The 20,735-nt window shown below is 41.0% G+C and overlaps 1 protein-coding gene across 1 annotated transcript; it reads left to right on the top strand.

The window, feature by feature from the left end:
- Positions 1 to 1,710: 1,710 nt before the first annotated feature.
- On the top strand, positions 1,711 to 17,844 carry LOC311111367 (mucin-5B-like; the record flags this gene model as incomplete). Its single annotated transcript, XM_084154084.1, has 24 exons — positions 1,711 to 1,732; positions 4,292 to 4,553; positions 4,691 to 4,805; positions 5,206 to 5,296; positions 5,393 to 5,499; positions 5,629 to 5,731; positions 5,944 to 6,069; positions 6,375 to 6,492; positions 6,639 to 6,777; positions 6,978 to 7,088; positions 7,378 to 7,447; positions 7,571 to 7,708; positions 7,809 to 7,973; positions 8,083 to 8,177; positions 8,279 to 8,405; positions 8,803 to 9,055; positions 9,609 to 9,709; positions 10,209 to 10,279; positions 10,432 to 10,542; positions 10,683 to 10,862; positions 10,982 to 11,221; positions 11,352 to 11,508; positions 17,368 to 17,496; positions 17,687 to 17,844. The coding sequence occupies 24 exons, from the start codon at positions 1,711 to 1,713 to the stop codon at positions 17,842 to 17,844; spliced, it is 3,189 nt and encodes a 1,062-aa protein (XP_084010210.1).
- Between the last annotated feature and the right edge of the window lie 2,891 nt (positions 17,845 to 20,735).

Below are 20,735 nucleotides of genomic sequence, written 5' to 3'. Positions count from 1 at the left end.
TACCCAGAGCTTGTGTAATAATTGTTCTATACAAAAACCAAGTATAGCTATGACGATAGAACAGTCAAATACGCAACCCAGAGCTGCTAAAATCATCAAACATTGTTGAAGCCTTTGGGTAAGGTGGAACCGCACATAGCCTCTGGCAAGACCTAGGTGGGGATGGGTGGGGAAAGATGGATAGGCTATTCAGTCAGTGAAGGCTTTGTTTGGTAAGAAACAACCTGGGGTGTAGACACAAGAGCATATACCATAGCCTAGGCAGTGTGAAAGACATTTAAAGGCTGGGCCAATTATCAGTTATAAATCAGTCAATAGCATTTCAGAAGAGCGCCCTAGGTACGGTAGTGAGGTTTGAGGTCTGTCTGAATTCCGGATTGACACTATGAATATTCCATTGTCCAATGCAAAGATGAGTCAGATATGAAAAATACTAACCTGCAAACCTGCAACAGATTTTTCCCTATAGCAGATGAATGTAGACTTGATCATATGCAGATATGATAATTTCACACATAGGTCCGCTCTGTCAGCAATGGATCATAAAATCCCTGTGTGTCAAGTTAGATGATTGACTTAATAAAAAAAAAGGCAATTCTCCAACAAATGTTAATCAACTGATGGTATAATATTTAATGTCATGTGTTACATTCATGGCAGGAAAACCACTGAAACAAAGCAGGTTTTGGCTTGACAGAACTGCCAAAATGAAGGAAACACCAACATAAAGTGTCTTAATAGGGCGATGGCCCACCATGAGCTGCCAGAACAGCTTCAATGCACCTTGGCATAGATTCTACAAGTGTCTGGAACTCTATTGGAGGGATGCAACACTATTCTTCCATGACAAATTCCATCATTATTTGTTGTTTTGTTGATGGTGGTGGAAAACACTGTCTCAGGCTCTGCTCCAGAATGTTCAATTGGGTTGAGATCTGGTAACTGACATACACATACACACGATCCTAAACATGATGGAATGTTAATTGCTTAATTAACTCAGGAACCACATCTGTGTGGAAGCACCTGCTTTCAATACAATTTGTATCCCTCGTTAATCAAGTGTTTCCTTTATTTTGTCAGTTACATGTGCATTGGTGGTTAAATAAATTAGTGTCAATGTAAAATGAAATATAGAAAGGCATGCACGTAAAGCAAACTTGTTTAATTGGTTTTTAGTAAAATGTGTACTTTCTGGTCGTTTAGTGTGATAAAAAAAGGAGTATATTTATGTTGAGACACAAAAAATATTGAACTTTTAAAAATGTACACCTAAAGTGAGGGTTTGAAGGTGTGTCTAACCTTAACAATAACCATACGCCTTAAAATGACAACCATCAATTGAACAAGGAAGGTTTGACAAAAAAGTTAATATGTTACATTTTCAAACATGAAGTTGTAAAACGTAGATATGCTACTAAACATAGAAAATGCTAATATGTTACTAAAGCTAAATTCATTTTGCAACAGCATAGGGTGTATGTGCCATATACAAACGAGTTATTCCTGTTGAATAAAAATATAACAAAATAAAAAAGAATAGGTTGATACTATTGATAGACTTAGTGGCCATATGAGAAAGCTGAATTGATTAACATTATAATAGTTGTGAAATAATAGTTTTAATAGTTGTGAAAAAATGCACATCAGTGTGTCAAAATTATTTTCAAAACTATAATGGATCATCTTTTTTCTTTTTTTAAAATCAGGATGCAGTTCCTGGATCAGCTTGGTGAGTCACATTAGCCTATGAATACTAACTATGAATACTATTAGCCTGATCGCTCCTTTGAGCAACAGTGGAGAGACAAATGTTTGCATTTGGACAGTGTGTGCTCAAGATACTGAGCCAATAGAGTTGTTTAATGTATTATTAATCCGTTACACATTGCCTGAGTTTAAGATGGCTGTGGAGATACACCATTGTGTTCTATCAAACCTCACCACTTATTTACATGTATCTGTAATTATACATTAAAATATACATTACATAAAGAAAAAAAACATGTATTGTGTTGTGGACACCAGGAAGAGTATCTGCTGCTTTTGGGATAATGGAGATCCTAATAAAATACCAAATACCAAATGCTCAAACCACTGGAGTGGAGATGCTGCCTGAGATAAATAGATAATGAATGAGGAAGGAAGGCACCTCTCTATGTAAATAAGGAAATCACGACTACTAAGTAACTTATCTTGTGAAATATAAATGTGAAGGCCTATAATAAAGGACAATTAGGAACCCCTGAGTTTATAGTAATAATAGGGGTACACAACTAATCCCAATAATATAATACTTTATGAAAATAGCTAAATCTGTATGTAAATGCTCATGCTTAGTGGACTGAAGAACCCTCATAAGACAGAAGATTGGAGTCTTAAAGTTGTCATTGAGTCATGTTTAACCTTTGGCCCCACCTTTGTGTTAACCTTTAAGGTCCCTCCTCAAATACAGGTGGTTATAAAGACCTGATCCATCCTAAGCACCTCTCTCATATCACCTGTGGAGGACCTGTTCACTACCCACAGGATCACCATGGGGACAACCAAGGATATACAGATATGGACACTGATATGCCTGGCACTACTGATCAGATCAACACAAACAGGTTGGTAGAATATTCATTAATTTGCTTTATTTCAGAAACTTTTCTGATTATTATTATAATATCATTATTATACATTTTTAAAAGTCTGACATAATCTGTGAAATCTATATATTATTTCATAAATCAGACTGATTGTAAATGACAAATAGTATGTATTCGGGACAACACCAAATTATTATGATTATTGACACTTGGAATGTGTGTATGGAAGAATGTCATCAACATACACAATCTATGTTAATTCAGCAGGTCTATAGGTTTAAAAGCTGTAACCACAAGTTTAGTTTACAAATATACCCTCAATATATAATTAGGTGACTTTCAGATTTGATTATATACAGTATATATATCTTATGTAAAATCTCATTATCAAAAATAAATATGTATTAGCTATTCAGAAATGTACTAACACACAGAACATTGATTACATGTATTATACATGCATTTTGAAGAATTAGGCAGTAGGCATACAGTAGCAGTTTTTACGCAATCAGTAATAACGGTTTTCCTGTTTTCTGCTTCAGGGCAGCATACACATTTACTACGATCATATTGTTATGTTATATACATCATTTAAGTTTTCATGCTATTTCTGTTCCTTATTCACATTTGTTTATGAGATTGTTTCTGTCTAAATTTGAAAATGTTACACATTTGTGGTGAAAAATCTGTAACCTTATAGAAATCATTATCATTAGTGATTGTTATCATGAGTGGTTGTAGCATAGTTTATAGTGTTATAAATACATAAAGCACTCCCCCCACTGAGTGTGTGTTAGTACCTTTCAACAAAAATTCAGATCGGGAATGAAAACAAGAACAGAATACAGACAAAACTTAAATGTCTATCGTTAAAATAACAGTTGTGGTAAGTATATCTGATATTACTCAAATAATACTGACAGGAAACATCAGATGCCTAAATATGTAAAATAGGAACTGAACTGTCATCGGAATTCAATGCGTTTAGTTTACAAAGCAGATGACACTTGATTAAGGAATCTTCAGGCCCGTTGTATGTGTCGGATGACCTGTCAGCCAGGCCTGAGCTTTCCAAAATCTTTGACCCCACCTACGCGATTCATAGAACATCAAAGTAGTTCAGGCACAGAAGATTGACCCTCAAACATTGATTTTACAATTATTAGCCCCTTGCAGCTGTGTGACTCAATTGTCAAGTGAAACAAAGTGCCACATTAACTATGCAGCTTTTGGTAAAGTAGGTGCTCTATTTAATCTCTATCACCACAAAGGCAGACTCCGCGAACGCAGGAACATTCCCTTTAAAATTCAATTGCACGATAGCGCTTAACTTTGGCGATACGGTTTGAATGAAGCCTTAGGTTCGCTATTGATATTGAATGGGTCACATCATGCCTCAAATGTCCCTTCATCTGGGACATACTGCTGTGCAAATCAAATACACTTCTAAAAGCGCAGTGCGACAATCTATATCTGCAGTGATTAAATTCCATCCGTAATGTACATATAATATTGTCAAATACTCATGAATTGCTTTTATTTCAGTGAGCCCCACCACAACTGTAACAATCATCCCAGCAATGACCACGACGATACCCACACTTTCAGGTAAATGTCTGACAGAATGCACACCAAATAAATGACTGGGTATCCATCAATAAGCTAACAAGGAACTGACATTTGTATTCCTTGTCCCTTAGGAGTGAATGCCTCACACAATGACCAGGTCTGCAGCACATGGGGTAACTACCATTTCAAGACCTTCGACGGGGACTTTTTCCAGCTCCCCTCCACCTGCAACCATGTTGTGACCTCACTGTGTAAAAGCAGCTATGAGGCTTTCAACATCCAGATGAGGAGGCAGGTGGTGGACAACCAGCCAACCATTAGCAAGATCACCATGAAGCTGGATGGTGTAGTGGTGGAGCTATCCAAGGGTGTTGTTGTGGTCAATGGGCAGACGTGAGTTTCCCTGTCATTTAACTGATACGCCATTCTGCAAGCACCTGTCTTGAGGATTCTATGTGCTACATTCTGGAATTAAATAAAAATTACAATCAGGATGTATAGGATGACCTTTATGCATCTTCCACCTGAAGGGTTACCCTGCCATTCAGCTTGTCTGGAGTCAGCATCGTGAAGACTACATCCAATGTGAAGGTCGTAGCCAAACTGGGGCTGGTTGCCATTTGGAACAAGGATGACTCCCTAATGGTAAAATACCTGCTTTTCTAATATTCCTCTTCAATGGTTGATTAGTTAACCATGTTTAATTTGCCTTTAGATTAAAAGCATAACATTTTTGCCGTCAATGGCAATGATCAGCAGTTGATCGGGAGTGAGAGACACCTATTGAATTATGAATTAAATGAATTAAACAGGATCTGTGAAGATCTATAGGCTATACACACACAGGCTGATACTCCAATGTTTATATGATGAAGTGTTTGCAAATATTTGTAGATTTGAATTAGATTTTCTGTCACTCCCTAATACAAAGACCAATAAAAATAAAGTTTATAAACATGGAGGATAGCCAAGACTGAACATGTGAATGATGCTGAATAGGAGGAGATTTTGTGGACTAAACACATTACATCTGGTCATTCTACAGATTGAAATGAACGAGAAGTACAGAAACCAGACCTGCGGACTCTGTGGTGACTTCAATGAAGTCCAAGCATATAACGAGTTCATCATCAATGGTAAAATAATTTCTGAAACTGCCAAAACTATTGAAATGTAACTATATTACATACTGTAGGTGGAAAAGCTAATTATCAATGTTTGTGTTGTTGCAGGTGGGGAACTCTCTAGCTCTGACTATGGAAACCTCTGGAAATTGGATGGCCCTCTGGAAGTCTGTGAGGAGCCTATGCTAACTTCTGCAGAGAGTTGTGGAGATGAGGTATGCATTTCAAACAACAGAAGAAGAATACAAAACAATGTTAATAGAAGTTAGAAATGGCAATCAATCCATGTGATCCAAAAAATGTTTTCTGTATGGTAACCTTTTGTGGTTTGTCTCTATTTGTAGGAGTTTTGTCAGCAGCTGTTCTCCAATGCAGCTTTCAGTAGCTGCACAAATTATTTGGACATGGACTCCTTCGTCGAGACCTGCCTGGCTGACCTGTGCCACTGTGATAATAGCACCAACTCCTTCTGACTGTGCAACACCATCTCAGAGTACTCCCGTCAGTGTGTTCACGCAGGGGGGAAGCCACAGCAATGGAGGACTAAACAGTTCTGCTGTAAGCATGCAGATACTCTTCAACATGCCCCCCAAACCCCAAATGATCGTGTTCACAATCTATTTTAAAGAAACTGTTAATCACAATGTTTATTTTCCCAGATAAGACATGCCCCTACAACATGGAGTACCAGGAGTGTGGAAGCCCCTGTGTTGACACCTGCTCTAACCCAGAGGCCAGCCAGTTGTGTGAAGACCACTGTACAGACGGCTGCTTCTGTCCTCTAGGTACCACATAGGTTCAACTCTGGTGTATAAGTTAACCTTAAGCACATCATGAAAACACCACACCTTTACCCATTATGCCTTTCATGTCAATGTGTGCAAAGTCTTTAATAATGAAATAAGTAAATATTGGATGTTTCTTTCAGTTACTTCCTGGAGTCAATTAAGTTATCTGTGTAAAGAACACATTAGAATAACACTCCTTATTGAATGCAGTGTTAGCAATCTCTTAAAAAGTGAAAATTATATAATGTTTTTTCTGGCAGGAAATGTTGTCTTAAAATTCTGCCTGATCTCTCACCAAATAGGTACTGTTTCTGATGATGTCAACAACAGTGGCTGTATTCCAGTGAGCGAATGCCTTTGTATCCACAATGGACAAGTATACAAATCTGGAGAATCTTACACCAGCAACTGTAAAGAATGGTAGGCCAAGTACATCATCTGATTTAAACATGAAATATCCTATGCCTCATTTTCATGAATTATGCCAAAATCTACAGTGTGATTATCAAAACTAAATACAGTATGAATGCAGTTGTGAAATAAGCCTGTATAAATGTTCCCTTTAGCACCTGTGCTGGTGGTCAGTGGGCCTGTACGGACAAGGACTGTCCTGGGACCTGCTCTGTGGAGGGAGGATCCCACATCAACACCTATGATGGGAAAGCCTACACCTTCCATGGGGACTGCTCTTACATTCTGACCAAGGTCAGTTCATGTGGTGCAGTATAGCAAAGCAATAGAAGCAAGTAGAAACTCTTGATAAGTTTTCAGTGCAAACTAAGGTGAAAAGGTGAGGTAAAATAGCTTTTCCTCAAGCCATATGTTGGGTCCAATGGGGTCATTCTTTAAGTGAGTCACTCTCGTTTCATGTTTTTGCCGTCAAACTCATGCTTGTTTTCTTTCAGCAATGCAATGGAACTGAATTCACCGTGCTGGGAGACATTGTGAAGTGTGGGTTGACTGACACTGAGACCTGTATGAGGGCTGTTATCCTAGCCCTCTCCAGCAGATCCACCGTAAGGCAACTCTCCAAATATGTTTCAGAGCAAATAACATAATGACCTGTCAACTCATTTCAAAGCAAAGCCACTTCTTTAAGATCATTATTCTGGCTTGCAAATAAATGTCCCTCAAACTTTTTGTCTAAACACACAATAACCTTATTTAAAATTGCCCTGATTTGGCAAATATTGCCGGGCTGTTTGCAATCTGTATGGAAATGTTTGAGTCTTCAGCGGAATGTTCAACAAAAATATATGAACAAATTAGAATTGTATCAAATATATGATTTTATCTAATTCACAGGTAATCCGAGTCCAGTCAAGTGGAAGTGTTTTTGTAAATCAGATTCTTTCTCAGCTCCCACTCTATACAGGTGAGATAATCCATTGTAATACCTAATTAAATTGTTGTGTGGATCAGTGTATAAACTCCATATCATTTATATTCACTAGATGAAGCCTTAATGGTGTCCCTCTTTTTATTTCATGTATTGCAGCTGAAGTGACCATCTTCAAGCCCTCCTCATTCTACATTGTTATCCAGACAACCCTTGGAGTTCAACTTCAGATCCAGCTTTCACCAGTTATGCAGATCTACATAACTGCCATCTCATCCTACAAAGGAACAACCTGTGGTATGCTTCAGATTCATCCACCAGTTTCATACCTTATTCTTCGGTGTCTCTATTCATAAAAATCGAATAACATCATATGACTTCAATTATTTATCCACAGGCCTTTGCGGAAACTACAATGATGTTCAGGCAGATGAGTTCAGAGTCATCAGTGGATTGGTGGAGGGCACAGCTGTAGCTTTTGCCAACACGTGGAAGACCATGGCCAGCTGCCCTGATGTCAAGAGTAGCTTTGAAAACCCCTGCAGTTTGAGCATTGAAAATGGTACATATTTATTAAACCTACAGATGAATCACTTGTTGAATGATTATAACAAAGTTATATAAGAAAGAATATGCTGATGTTGAACAAATTATGATTGTCTTTTTCACAGAGAAATATGCCCAGCACTGGTGTTCCATGTTATCAGATCCTAAAGGAGTGTTCTCCCCTTGCCATTCTGAAATAAGACCTGATGCCTACAAAACCGTAAGTTAGTTAAGAAGGATACAATCACAAAGTAAAACTATTAAAGTCTTATGTGATGAGGTTATAGTCCTGACACACTTTGACTATTTTTTTTCCAACAGAACTGCATGTATGACAGCTGTAACTGTGAGAAGAGTGAGGACTGCATGTGTGCTGCCGTGTCCTCTTATGTCCATGCTTGTGCTGCCGAGGGCATCCAGCTCAGCGGCTGGAGAGACACAATCTGCAGTAAGTAGACAGCATGGCACCATGGAGACCTCTTGCAATGTGTGGTCCTCTGTAGCTCAGCTGGTAGAGCACGGCGCTTGTAACGCCAAGGTAGTGGGTTCGATCCCCGGGACCACCCATACACAAACAAACAAACAAAAAAATGTATGCACGCATGACTGTAAGTCGCTTTGGATAAAAGCGTCTGCTAAATGGCATATTATTATTATTATTATTATTATGTTATTATCATAAGTGCTGCAAATCAATTAGAATGTAATGATTTTATTGACACAACAACCGTAGGGTTGAGTTACTAAATACAAATAACCGGAAGAAATAACTCCACAAATACAAAGATATAAGCAAACAAAAAATAGTATTGCTAATACTACTCATATCTAATGACTTTTCTCAGATAAATTCGCCACCTGCCCCAGTCAAACAGTTTATACCTACAACATGACCAGCTGTGGACGCACCTGCCGCTCCCTGAGTATGACAGACCGATCTTGCCAGGTGGAGTTTGTTCCGGTGGACGGCTGTGGCTGTGCAGAGGGCACATACATGGACGAGGCTGGCCAGTGTGTTGCCCCCACCAACTGTCCCTGCTATGACAAGGGCTCAGTGGTCCCTGCAGGAGAGGCTATCAGCAGAGACGGTGCCACCTGGTAAACACCTCCCTCATACATATAAAGCTAGGCGACCAAAATAAATACAAGTACTAGTGAAACTTGATGGATATATTCAAAACTGTGTCGTAATGATATTTGCTGTTAATTTGATTATCTAACTAACTATAACTATTAATACTGTAACTACGTTACAGCACTTGTAGGCAAGGGACACTGAGTTGCACTGGGGGAGCAAGACTATTTAGTAAGTTTGATGTTCTTTGCTTCCAATTTAGTAGCTATTTCTAAAATAAATGTGTCGATATTTGTATTTGTATTTATTATGGATCCCCATTACTTTTCCTGGGGTCCAGCAAAATCAAGGCAGTTATACATTTTAAAAACATAATATGATTTAACTCTTTACATGCATCCTTCACAAAACAGGTACATTTGAAATGAACCAAGAGGATTCAAGCAATTCATGTAAGACAATGTGATTAATGATGATGAATGTGGATATTTCTGGATATATTACAATTATATTCTGCTTGTTTGAGAATTGAAAATAGTTTTTTAAAACTTGTATTGTTATTCCATATATCCCCAGTATGCACACAGCCTATGGTTTTCTTCAACTGCTCAACTGCACCTCCAGGAGCTTCAGGGTCAGAGTGTCAGAAGAGCTGCAAAACTCTGGACATGACCTGTGTGAGTCCCTCATTAACTCTAAATGGGATTGTCACACACTGTCACTATTATACCGAGTTTTGTGTTGACTGAACAAAAACATTTGAGAATCTCAATTATGTCAAATACCCCCCCCCCCCCCCCCCCCCAACCCCCCCACCCCTCCTACCCCTCCCCCCGTGCACAAAAACATAGTCCACATTCCTTTAATTTGCCATGACTTATGTGTGTATTTTGTTAAATCACTTTAGATCAGCACAGAGTGCACATCAGGTTGTATGTGCCCCACCGGACTGGTGTCTGATGGGAACGGAGACTGCATCAAGGAGGAACTTTGTCCTTGTTCTCACAATGGAGCTACTTACCAAGCTGGAGAGACCGTTAAGGTTGACTGCAATACATGGTATGCCTGTTTTGTGTCTTACATCTCAGGGGGGAGAAAACATAAAGAACATAGACTTACAAATCATGAAAAAACTGACCGGCAATTTTTGTGACATTATGTGTGTGTTGTTCACAGTACTTGCAAGGACAGACAATGGCAGTGTACCACACATCTTTGTGATGGAGTTTGTGCAATCTACGGAGAGGGTCACTATATCACCTTTGATGAGAAAAGGTTCAACTTTAATGGAAACTGTGAATACACTCTCATTCAGGGTTGTGTCTCTATTTGGTAGAATTTTATCAGCATTGAAAAGTGTGAATTTGAACAATATTAAGAATATTTTCCTTTCGCACAGGACTACTGTGGCAATACTAATGGCAGTGGCAGCTTCAGAGTCCTCACTGAGAACGTTCCTTGTGGAACTAAAGGCACCACCTGCTCCAAGACCATCAAACTCTTCCTGGGGGTAATGAGCAACTTGACTTCACACAATACTGTACATTCCATCCCTCGTGTAAAGCACAATCAACAAATGATCAACCAAACATCAAGTTGAGATCCGATTTCAGACCAAGTTATGTATGAAAACATATTTCTCTATTTCAGACCAGTGAGCTCATATTGGCAGATGGGACTGCTCAAGTTGTCAGGAGTACTCCAGAAGAGCAGTTTCCTAAACAGATCAGTCTTCTGGGGAATTATCTGGTCATTGAAGTCAAAAGTGGTCTAATCCTCATGTGGGACAAGAAGACCAGTCTGTCTATCAAGCTTAGCCCACAATACCAGGTATATTAAGATACTCTGATGAAGAACTGAATTCAGTATTCAGTCAAAACTGATATTACCAAGACTTTTGTAGAACCCTGCCAAGTCAATCATTTAAATTCATGATCTCTTTTCTTCAGGGGCAAGTGTGTGGTCTGTGTGGAAACTATGATGGCAACGCAAACAATGACTTCACAACTAGAGCCCAGGCGACTGTTGTTGATCCGGTGGAATTTGGAAACAGCTGGAAAGTTTCATCAAGCTGCCCAAGTGTATCCGCTGTAGTGCATCCATGTACCTCCAACCCGTACAGAGCGTCTTGGGCCCAGAAACAGTGCAGCATCATTAACAGTGATGTCTTCGCAGCCTGCCAGAACCAGGTATGGATATATTCAATTAGGATATATTTCTAGTAAGATATGTGGATTTGTCTTTTGTGGACAAAGAAATGTACTTCACCATGTACCATGAACTACTGTATATCTTACAACACATTGCTGTGCTTTTAAGGTGGACCCCTCTCCTTACTACGATGCTTGTGTGAGAGACTCATGTGCTTGTGACAGTGGTGGAGACTGTGAGTGCTTCTGTACCGCAGTGGCAGCTTATGCAAAGGCCTGCAATGAAGCTGGAGCATGCATAGCCTGGAGAAGCCCCCGAATTTGCCGTAAGTTTCTTCACAATCAATCAATCAATCAATCAATTTTATTTTATATAGCCCTTCTTACATCAGCTAATATCTCGAAGTGCTGTACAGAAACCCAGCCTAAAACCCCAAACAGCTAGTAATGCAGGTGTAGAAGCACGGTGGCTAGGAAAAACTCCCTAGAAAGGCGAAAACCTAGGAAGAAACCTAGAGAGGAACCAGGCTATGAAGGGTGGCCAGTCCTCTTCTGGCTGTGCCGGGTGGAGATTATAACAGAACCATGCCAAGATGTTCAAAAATGTTCATAAGTGACAAGCATGGTCAAATAATAATCAGGAATAAATCTCAGTTGGCTTTTCATAGCCGATCATTAAGAGTTGAAAACAGCAGGTCTGGGACAGGTAGGGGTTCCATAACCGCAGGCAGAACAGTTGAAACTGGAATAGCAGCAAGGCCAGGCGGACTGGGGACAGCAAGGAGTCACCACGGCCGGTAGTCCTGACGTATGGTCCTAGGGCTCAGGTCTCTCAGTTGGCTTTTCATAGCCGATCATTAAGAGTTGAAAACAGCAGGTCTGGGACAGGTAGGGGTTTCGTAGCCGCAGGCAGAACAGTTGAAACTGGAATAGCAGCAAGGCCAGGCGGACTGGGGACAGCAAGGTGTCATCATGCCCGGTAGTCCTGACGTATGGTCCTAGGGCTCAGGTTCTCAGAGAGAAAGAGAGAACGAGAGAATTAGAGAGAGCATACTTAAATTCACACAGGGCACTGGATAAGACAGGAGAAGTACTCCAGGTATAACCAACTAACCCCAGCCCCCCGACACATAAACTACTGCAGCATAAATACTGGAGGCTGAGACAGGAGCGGTCCGGAGACACTGTGGCCCCATCCGAAGAAACCCCCGGACAGGGCCAAACAGGAAGGATATAACCCCACCCACTCCGCCAAAGCACAGCCCCCGCACCACTAGAGGGATATCCCCAACCACCAACTTACAATCCTGAGACAAGGCCGAGTATAGCCCACAGAGGTCTCCACCACAGCACAAACCAAGGGGGGGGCGCCAACCCAGACAGGAAGATCACGTCAGTAACTCAACCCACTCAAGTGACGCACCCCTCCCAGGGACGGCATGAAAGAGCACCAGCAAGCCAGTGACTCAGCCCCTGCAACAGGGTTAGAGGCAGAGAACCCCAGTGGAGAGGGGAACCGGCCTGGCAGAGACAGCAAGGGCTGTTCGTTGCTCCAGCCTTTCCGTTCACCTTCACACTCCTGGGCCAGACTACACTCAATCATATGACCTACTGAAGAGATAAGTCTTCAGTAAAGACTTAAAGGTTGAGACCGAGTCTGCGTCTCTCACATGGGTAGGCAGACTGTTCCATAAAAATGGAGATCTATAGGAGAAAGCCCTGCCTCCCGCTGTTTGCTTAGAAATTCTAGGGACAATTAGGAGGCCTGCGTCTTGTGACCGTAGCGTACGTATTGGTATGTACGGCAGGACCAACTCGGAAAGATAGGTAGGAGCAAGCCCATGTAACGCTTTATAGGTTAACAGTAAAACCTTGAAATCAGCCCTTGCCTTAACAGGAAGCCAGTGTAGGGAAGCTAGCACTGGAGTAATATGTTCTAGTCAGGATTCTAGCAGCCGTATTTAGCACTAACTGAAGTTTATTTAGTGCTTTATCCGGGTAGCCGGAAAATAGAGCATTGCAGTAGTCTAACCTAGAAGTAACAAATGCATGGATTAATTTTTCTGCATCATTTTTGGACAGAAAATTTCTGATTTTTGCAATGTTACGTAGATGGAAAAAAGCTGTCCTTGAAACAGTCTTGATATGTTCGTCAAAAGAGAGATCAGGGTCAAGAGTAACGCCGAGGTCCTTCACAGTTTTATTTGAGACGACTTTACAACCATCAAGATGAATTGTCAGATTTAACAGAAGATCTCTTTGTTTCTTGGGACCTAGAACAAGCATCTCTGTTTTGTCCGAGTTTAAAAGTAAAAAGTTTTCAGCCATCCACTTCCTTATGTCTGAAACACAGGCTTCTAGCGAGGGCAATTTTGGGGCTTCACCATGTTTCATTGAAATGTACAGCTGTGTGTCATCCGCATAGCAGTGAAAGTTAACATTATGTTTTCGAATAACATCCCCAAGAGGTAAAATATATAGTGAAAACAATAGTGGTCCTAAAACGGAACCTTGAGGAACACCGAAATGTACAGTTGATTTGTCGGAGGACAGACCATTCACAGAGACAAACTGATATCTTTCCGACAGGTAGGATCTAAACCAGGCCAGAACTTGTCCGTGTAGACCAATTTGGGTTTCCAGTCTCTCCAAAAGAATGTGGTGATCGATGGTGTCAAAGGCAGCACTAAGGTCTAGTAGCACGAGGACAGATGCAGAGCCTCGGTCTGACGCCATTAAAAGGTCATTTACCACCTTCACAAGTGCAGTCTCAGTGCTATGATGGGGTCTAAAACCAGACTGAAGCATTTCGTATACATTGTTTGTCTTCAGAAAGGCAGTGAGTTGCTGCGCAACAGCTTTTTCTAAAATTTTTGAGAGGAATGGAAGATTCGATATAGGCCGATAGTTTTTTATATTTTCCGGGTCAAGGTTTGGCTTTTTCAAGAGAGGCTTTATCACTGCCACTTTTAGTGAGTTTGGTACACATCCGGTGGATAGAGAGCTGTTTATTATGTTCAACATAGGAGGGCCAAGCACAGGAAGCAGCTCCTTCAGCAGTTTAGTAGGAATAGGATCCAGTATGCAGCTTGAAGGTTTAGAGGCCATGATTATTTTCATCATTGTGTCAAGAGATATAGTACTAAAACACTTAAGTGTCTCTCCCGATCCCAGGCCCTCGCAGAGCTGTGCAGATCCAGGACAGCTAAGCCCTGGAGGAATACGCAGATTCAAAGAGGAGTCCGTAATTTGCTTTCTAATGGTCATGATCTTTTCCTCAAAAAAGTTCATGAATTTATCACTGCTGAAGTGAAAGCCATCCTCTCTTGGGGAATGCTGCTTTTTAGTTAGCTTTGCAACAGTATCAAAAAGAAATTTTGGATTGTTCTTATTTTCCTCGATTAAGTTGGAAAAGTAGGATGATCGAGCAGCAGTGAGGGCTCTTCGGTACTGCACGGTACTGTCTTTCCAAGCTAGTCGGAAGACTTCCAGTTTGGTGTGGCGCCATTTCCGTTCCAATTTCCTGGAAGCTTGCTTCAAAGCTCGGGTATTTTCTGTATACCAGGGAGCTAGTTTCTTATGACAAATGTTTTTCGTTTTTAGGGGTGCAACTGCATCTAGGGTATTGCGCAAGGTTAAATTGAGTTCCTCAGTTAAGTGGTTAACTGATTTTTGTCCTCTGACGTCCTTGGGTAGGCAGAAGGAGTCTGGAAGGGCATCAATGAATTTTTGTGTTGTCTGAGAATTTATAGCACGACTTTTGATGCTCCTTGGTTGGGGTCTGAGCAGATTATTTGTTGCGATTGCAAACGTAATAAAATGGTGGTCCGATAGTCCAGGATTTTGTGGAAAAACATTAAGATCTACAACATTTATTCCATGGGACAAAACTAGGTCCAGAGTATGACTGTGGCAGTGAGTAGGTCCAGAGACATGTTGGACAAAACCCACTGAGTCGATAATGGCTCCGAAAGACTTTTGGAGTGGGTCTGTGGACTTCTCCATGTGAATATTAAAATCACCAAAAATTAGAATATGATCTGCTATGACTACAAGGTCTGATAGGAATTCAGGAAACTCAGAGAGGAACGCTGTATATGGCCCAGGAGGCCTGTAAACAGTAGCTATAAAAAGTGATTGAGTAGGCTGCATAGATTTCATGACTAGAAGCTCAAAAGATGAAAACGCCATTTTTTTTTTTGTAAATTGAAATTTGCTATCGTAAATGTTAGCAACACCTCCGCCTTTGCGGGATGCACGGGGAATATGGTCACTAGTGTAACCAGGAGGTGAGGCCTCATTTAACACAGCAAATTCATCAGGCTTAAGCCATGTTTCAGTCAGGCCAATCACATCAAGATTATGATCAGTGATTAGTTCATTGACTATGACTGCCTTTGAAGTGAGGGATCTAACATTAAGTAACCCTATTTTGAGATGTGAGGTATCACGATCTCTTTCAATAATGGCAGGAATGGAGGAGGTCTTTATCCTAATAAGATTGCTAGGGTGAACACCGCCATGTTTAGTTTTGCCCAACCTAGGTCGAGGCACAGACACAGTCTCAATGGGTATGGCTGAGCTGACTACACTGACTGTGCTATTGGCAGACTCCACTAAGCTGGCAGGTTGGCTAACAGCCTGCTGCCTGGCCTGCACCCTATTTCACTGTGGGGCTAGAGGAGTTAGAGCCCTATCTATGTTGGTAGATAAGAGGAGAGCACCCCTCCAGCTAGGATGGAGTCCGTCACTCCTCAGCAGGTCAGGCTTGGTCCTGTTTGTGGGTGAGTCCCAGAAAGAGGGCCAATTATCCACAAATGTTATCTTTTGGGAGGGGCAGAAAACAGTTTTCAACCAGCGATTAAGTGCTGAGACTCTGCTGTAGAGCTCGTCACTTCCCCTAACTGGGAGGGGGCCAGAGACAATTACTCGATGCCGACACATCTTTCTAGCTGATTTACACGCTGAAGCTATGTTGCACTTGGTGACCTCTGACTGTTTCATCCTAACATCGTTGGTGCCGACGTGGATAACAATATCTCTATACTCTCTACACTCGCCAGTTTTAGCTTTAGCCAGCACCATCTTTAGATTAGCCTTAACGTCGGTAGCCCTGCCCCCTGGTAAACAGTGTATGATCGCTGGGTGATTCGTTTTAAGTCTAATACTGCGGGTAATGGAGTCGCCAATGACTAGGGTTTTCAATTTGTCAGAGCTACTGGTGGGAGCCTTCGGCGTCTCAGACCCCGTAACGGGAGGAGTAGAGACAAGAGAAGACTCAGACTCAGACTCCGACTCGCTACATAATGGGGAAAACCGGTTGAAGGTTTCTGTCGGCTGAATGAGCGACACCGGTTGAGCATTCCAACAGTATTTCCCTCCAGAAGCCATGAGAAAGTTGTCCGGCTGCGGGGACTGTGCGGGGGGATTTATACTAACGTTACTGTCTGTACTTACTGGTGGCACAGACGCTGTTTCTTCCTTTCCTACACTGAAATTACCCTTGCCTAACGATTGCGTCTGAAGCTGGGCTTGTAGCACAGCTATTCTCGCCGTAAGGCGATCGTTCTCCTGTATATTATGAGTACAGCGACTGCAATTAGAAGACATCATGTTAATGTTACTACTTAGCTTCGGCTGTTGAAGATGTTGACGAACCATGTCCAGATAAAGCGTCCGGAGTGAAAAAGTTGAATAAGGGAAAAAAGTTGCGATGGAAAAAAGGAAAATAACGTAAAGTTGGCAGCTAAAACGCACAGGAAAATGACTCTTCTGTCTCGGGATAAACGTCCGGGGTGAAAAAGTTTAACGAAAAAAGATGAGTGAGGACAAAACTAAAAAGTTGGTAAATTTGTTGAACACAGAGATTGATTAAACGTTTATTAAAAGTAAAACGTGAATAGTTTGGCAGGTAGCCAAGTAGCAACAAACAGCACAGCAGCACGGAGACAATGCGGAAGCGAAATGATGTCAATCAACAGTGAAGTCTGAGCTGAGTAAAATCAAGAAGGTTGAACTGAATTTTTTTGGGTTCTGGTTCAACTACATTAAGGCGCTTGTCAATTCAGTACTGGACCAGGTTGACACATTATCATATAGGACAGTTGATCATGGAAAGGTATCATTATTCTAGTTCAAATAATGAAAACATTTTTTGTCCACCATATTTTGTCCTCCACATACAGCACTGTTCTGTGATTACTACAACCCCCCTGGAGAATGTGAGTGGCACTACAAGGCATGTGGAGCTCAGTGTATGAAGACCTGCAGAAACCCTTCCGGAAACTGTTCTAGTTTAATTCCAGCATTGGAAGGTAGGGATATGACTCATATTTTGTCTCATTTTGGGTATGATTTCTGAATAACAATTTAAATTGGATCTGACCCCGACAATGGTTATAAAACAACATGTCTGAACAGCCTCAGGATACATTTACAGTGACTCCTGTTATCCTTAACAAGACTTGACCTTTTGTAACCTCTTGGCTATTGTGCTTATTACAGGCTGCTATCCTAACTGTCCTGCGGCACAACCTTACTTCAATGAGGAGACAATGAAGTGTGTGGAGAGGGAACAATGTGGCTGCTATGACTATGAAGGAAACCAGTACACCAATGGACAGAATGTTCCGGCACAAAACTGTGAAACATGGTATGTTTAAATCATTCAATTCACAGTACCTGTGCTATTTCAGAGCATATTCTGAATGTTCCAACTGTGAAAGTACTATGTATTCCGTGTTATATTAATTCTGGGGAAGAGGGTAGGGGATTGGCAAAGACTGGAAGGGTCATGCTAGTTTTTCCATAGTGATGCCAATAATGGCTGTATGACAATCTGAAAACTTGCCCTGCTCCCCATGGATTTCACAACATACTTTATTACCAAGTCCTGACTAGTCTTAGCTCTTTACTAATATTTTGAACAAAATATTTATATCTATATAATTTGAACCTGTGAATAATTTCAATGTTTAAATTATTTAAATTTTTTAATTAAATTTAAATTGATTTTTCTTCTTTTAAAGCACCTGCACAATGACTGGAGTGAGCTGTAGTTATAATGTAAATGGTAAGGATGACATCCCCAAATTAAAGTAAAATATTTAGCAATGACCAAAGCAACATTGATTGAATCTAATTGTAAAATATTTTTTCCCCTGTAGATTGTACATGCTTGCATAATGGTAAACAACACCAATATGGAGAAACCATCTACAATACAACAGATGGGATTAGTAACTGCATAGTTGCTGTTTGTGCCGCGAATGGAACCATTACCAGGAACATTTACCCTTGTCAAGTGATCACAACTCCAGTACCAACCACAACATCCCCTCTGACCACAACAACTGTCCATGCAACTACAACACAGGCCTCTACAACAACACTAAAGCCCACAACTGTCTTCCATTTCTCAACACCTGGTAAGCAGAGAAACTCTAAAATGATTAAAGTACAATTTTTTTTTTGCTAAGTACCATACTGATAAATGGCAATCTTGATAACAATTAATAGCAATTTATATGTAAAAGTTGGACCCAAGAACGGACCCAAGAACAATTATACCCAAACCCGACGACAAGCAAACCTAGAACCATACCCTATAGGGTCCGGGTCTAGACCAGACCCGATAGGACCCGAGTGTCAGAAAAATAATGTTTATCAGCCAAGTTTCTTCACTGGTTAACATATAGGACTTTATATTTTGCCTTCTATAAGTCAGTATATTAACCTTATTTGCAAAAATTAAATATGCTATAGGCTATGCAGAGCTTTGATTGGGTCATTTCGGGTCCACTCGGGTTCATCAGCTGTACTTACATAGACCCAAGGGCTGATGACAATCAAACAGCAATCAACCCGAACCCGGGAAAAAGTTAGCCCTTTGGACCAAGACCCGCTCGGGTCACGGGTGGGTCTCGAGTATTTGGGTTTGGGTGGACCCGTGAAGACCTGTAGGTGTTAATGATACGTTTAATTCATATTAACGATATGTTAAAATGTAGTATTGTAAATACGAGCTATTTGGTAAATGAAAATGTTATTTTTCTGGCCTAGTTAACTGAAGATATATATTTTTCAAAAACAGAACCTACATCTACTTCAACTTGGTCATCCACAACAATGGAGACCACACCTGAAATCAATATTGGCACCACAACTACATCATTAAATCCTACAACTACAACATCAGGAGCAAGTACAGTCACAATTCCGAAACCGACAACTGTAACTACAACAACTATGGTACCCTCAACAAGTGGACAAGTAGCTACATCGACCACAGCTGAAATTTCAACAAAGGAAGAAACCACAACTGAGACCATTACATCTACAAAGCCATCTAAAGTAGTCACCACCGGCCCAACAACCACTTCCACCACTGTAATTGTTGAAACCTCTACCTCAACATCACAGCCCACAACAACAGGTGAAGAAACAACAGGGCCAGTTGTCATAACTTCCAAACCCACTACATTAACAACAACTACAATTGCACCCACAACAACTGCAGAGGTAACTACACCTACCACTGGTGGAACAACCACAATTGAAGAAACCACAACTGAGACAATTCCATCTACATCAACAAAGCCACCTAAAGTAGTCACCACCAGCCCAACAACCACTTCCACCACTGTAATAATTGGAACCTCTACCTCAACATCACAGCCTACAACAACAGGTGAAGAAACAACAGGACCAGTTGTCATAACTTCCAAACCCTCTACTTTAACAACAACTACAATTGCACCCATAACAACTGCAGAGGTAACTACACCTACCACTGGTGGAACAACCACAATTGAAGAAACCACAACTGAGACAATTCCATCTACATCCACAAAGCCACCTAAAGTAGTCACCACCGGCCCAACAACCACTTCCACCACTGTAATTGTTGAAACCTCTACCTCAACATCACAGCCCACAACAACAGGTGAAGAAACAACAGGGCCAGTTGTCATAACTTCCAAACCCACTACTTTAACAACAACTACAATTGCACCCACAACAACTGCAGAGGTAACTACACCTACCACTGGTGGAACAACCACAATTGAAGAAACCACAACTGAGATAATTCCATCTACATCAACAAAGCCACCTAAAGTAGTCACCACCGGCCCAACAACCACTTCCACCACTGTAATTGTTGAAACCTCTACCTCAACATCACAACCCACAACAACAGGTGAAGAAACAACAGGGCCAGTTGTCATAACATCCAAACCCACTACATTAACAACAACTACAATTGCACCCACAACAACTGCAGAGGTAACTACACCTACCACTGGTGGAACAACAACCATTGAAGAAACCACAACTGAGACAATTCCATCTACATCCACAAAGCCACCTAAAGTAGTCACCACCGGCCCAACAACCACTTCCACCACTGTAATAATTGGAACCTCTACCTCAACATCACAGCCTACAACAACAGGTGAAGAAACAACAGGGCCAGTTGTCATAACTTCCAAACCCACTACATTAACAACAACTACAATTGCACCCACAACAACTGCAGAGGTAACTACACCTA

Source organism: Coregonus lavaretus, assembly GCF_964263955.1.
Source record: "Coregonus lavaretus genome assembly, chromosome: 37".
NCBI classification, from domain to species: Eukaryota; Metazoa; Chordata; class Actinopteri; order Salmoniformes; family Salmonidae; genus Coregonus; species Coregonus lavaretus.
This window is presented reverse-complemented; position numbering and strand designations above follow the sequence as displayed.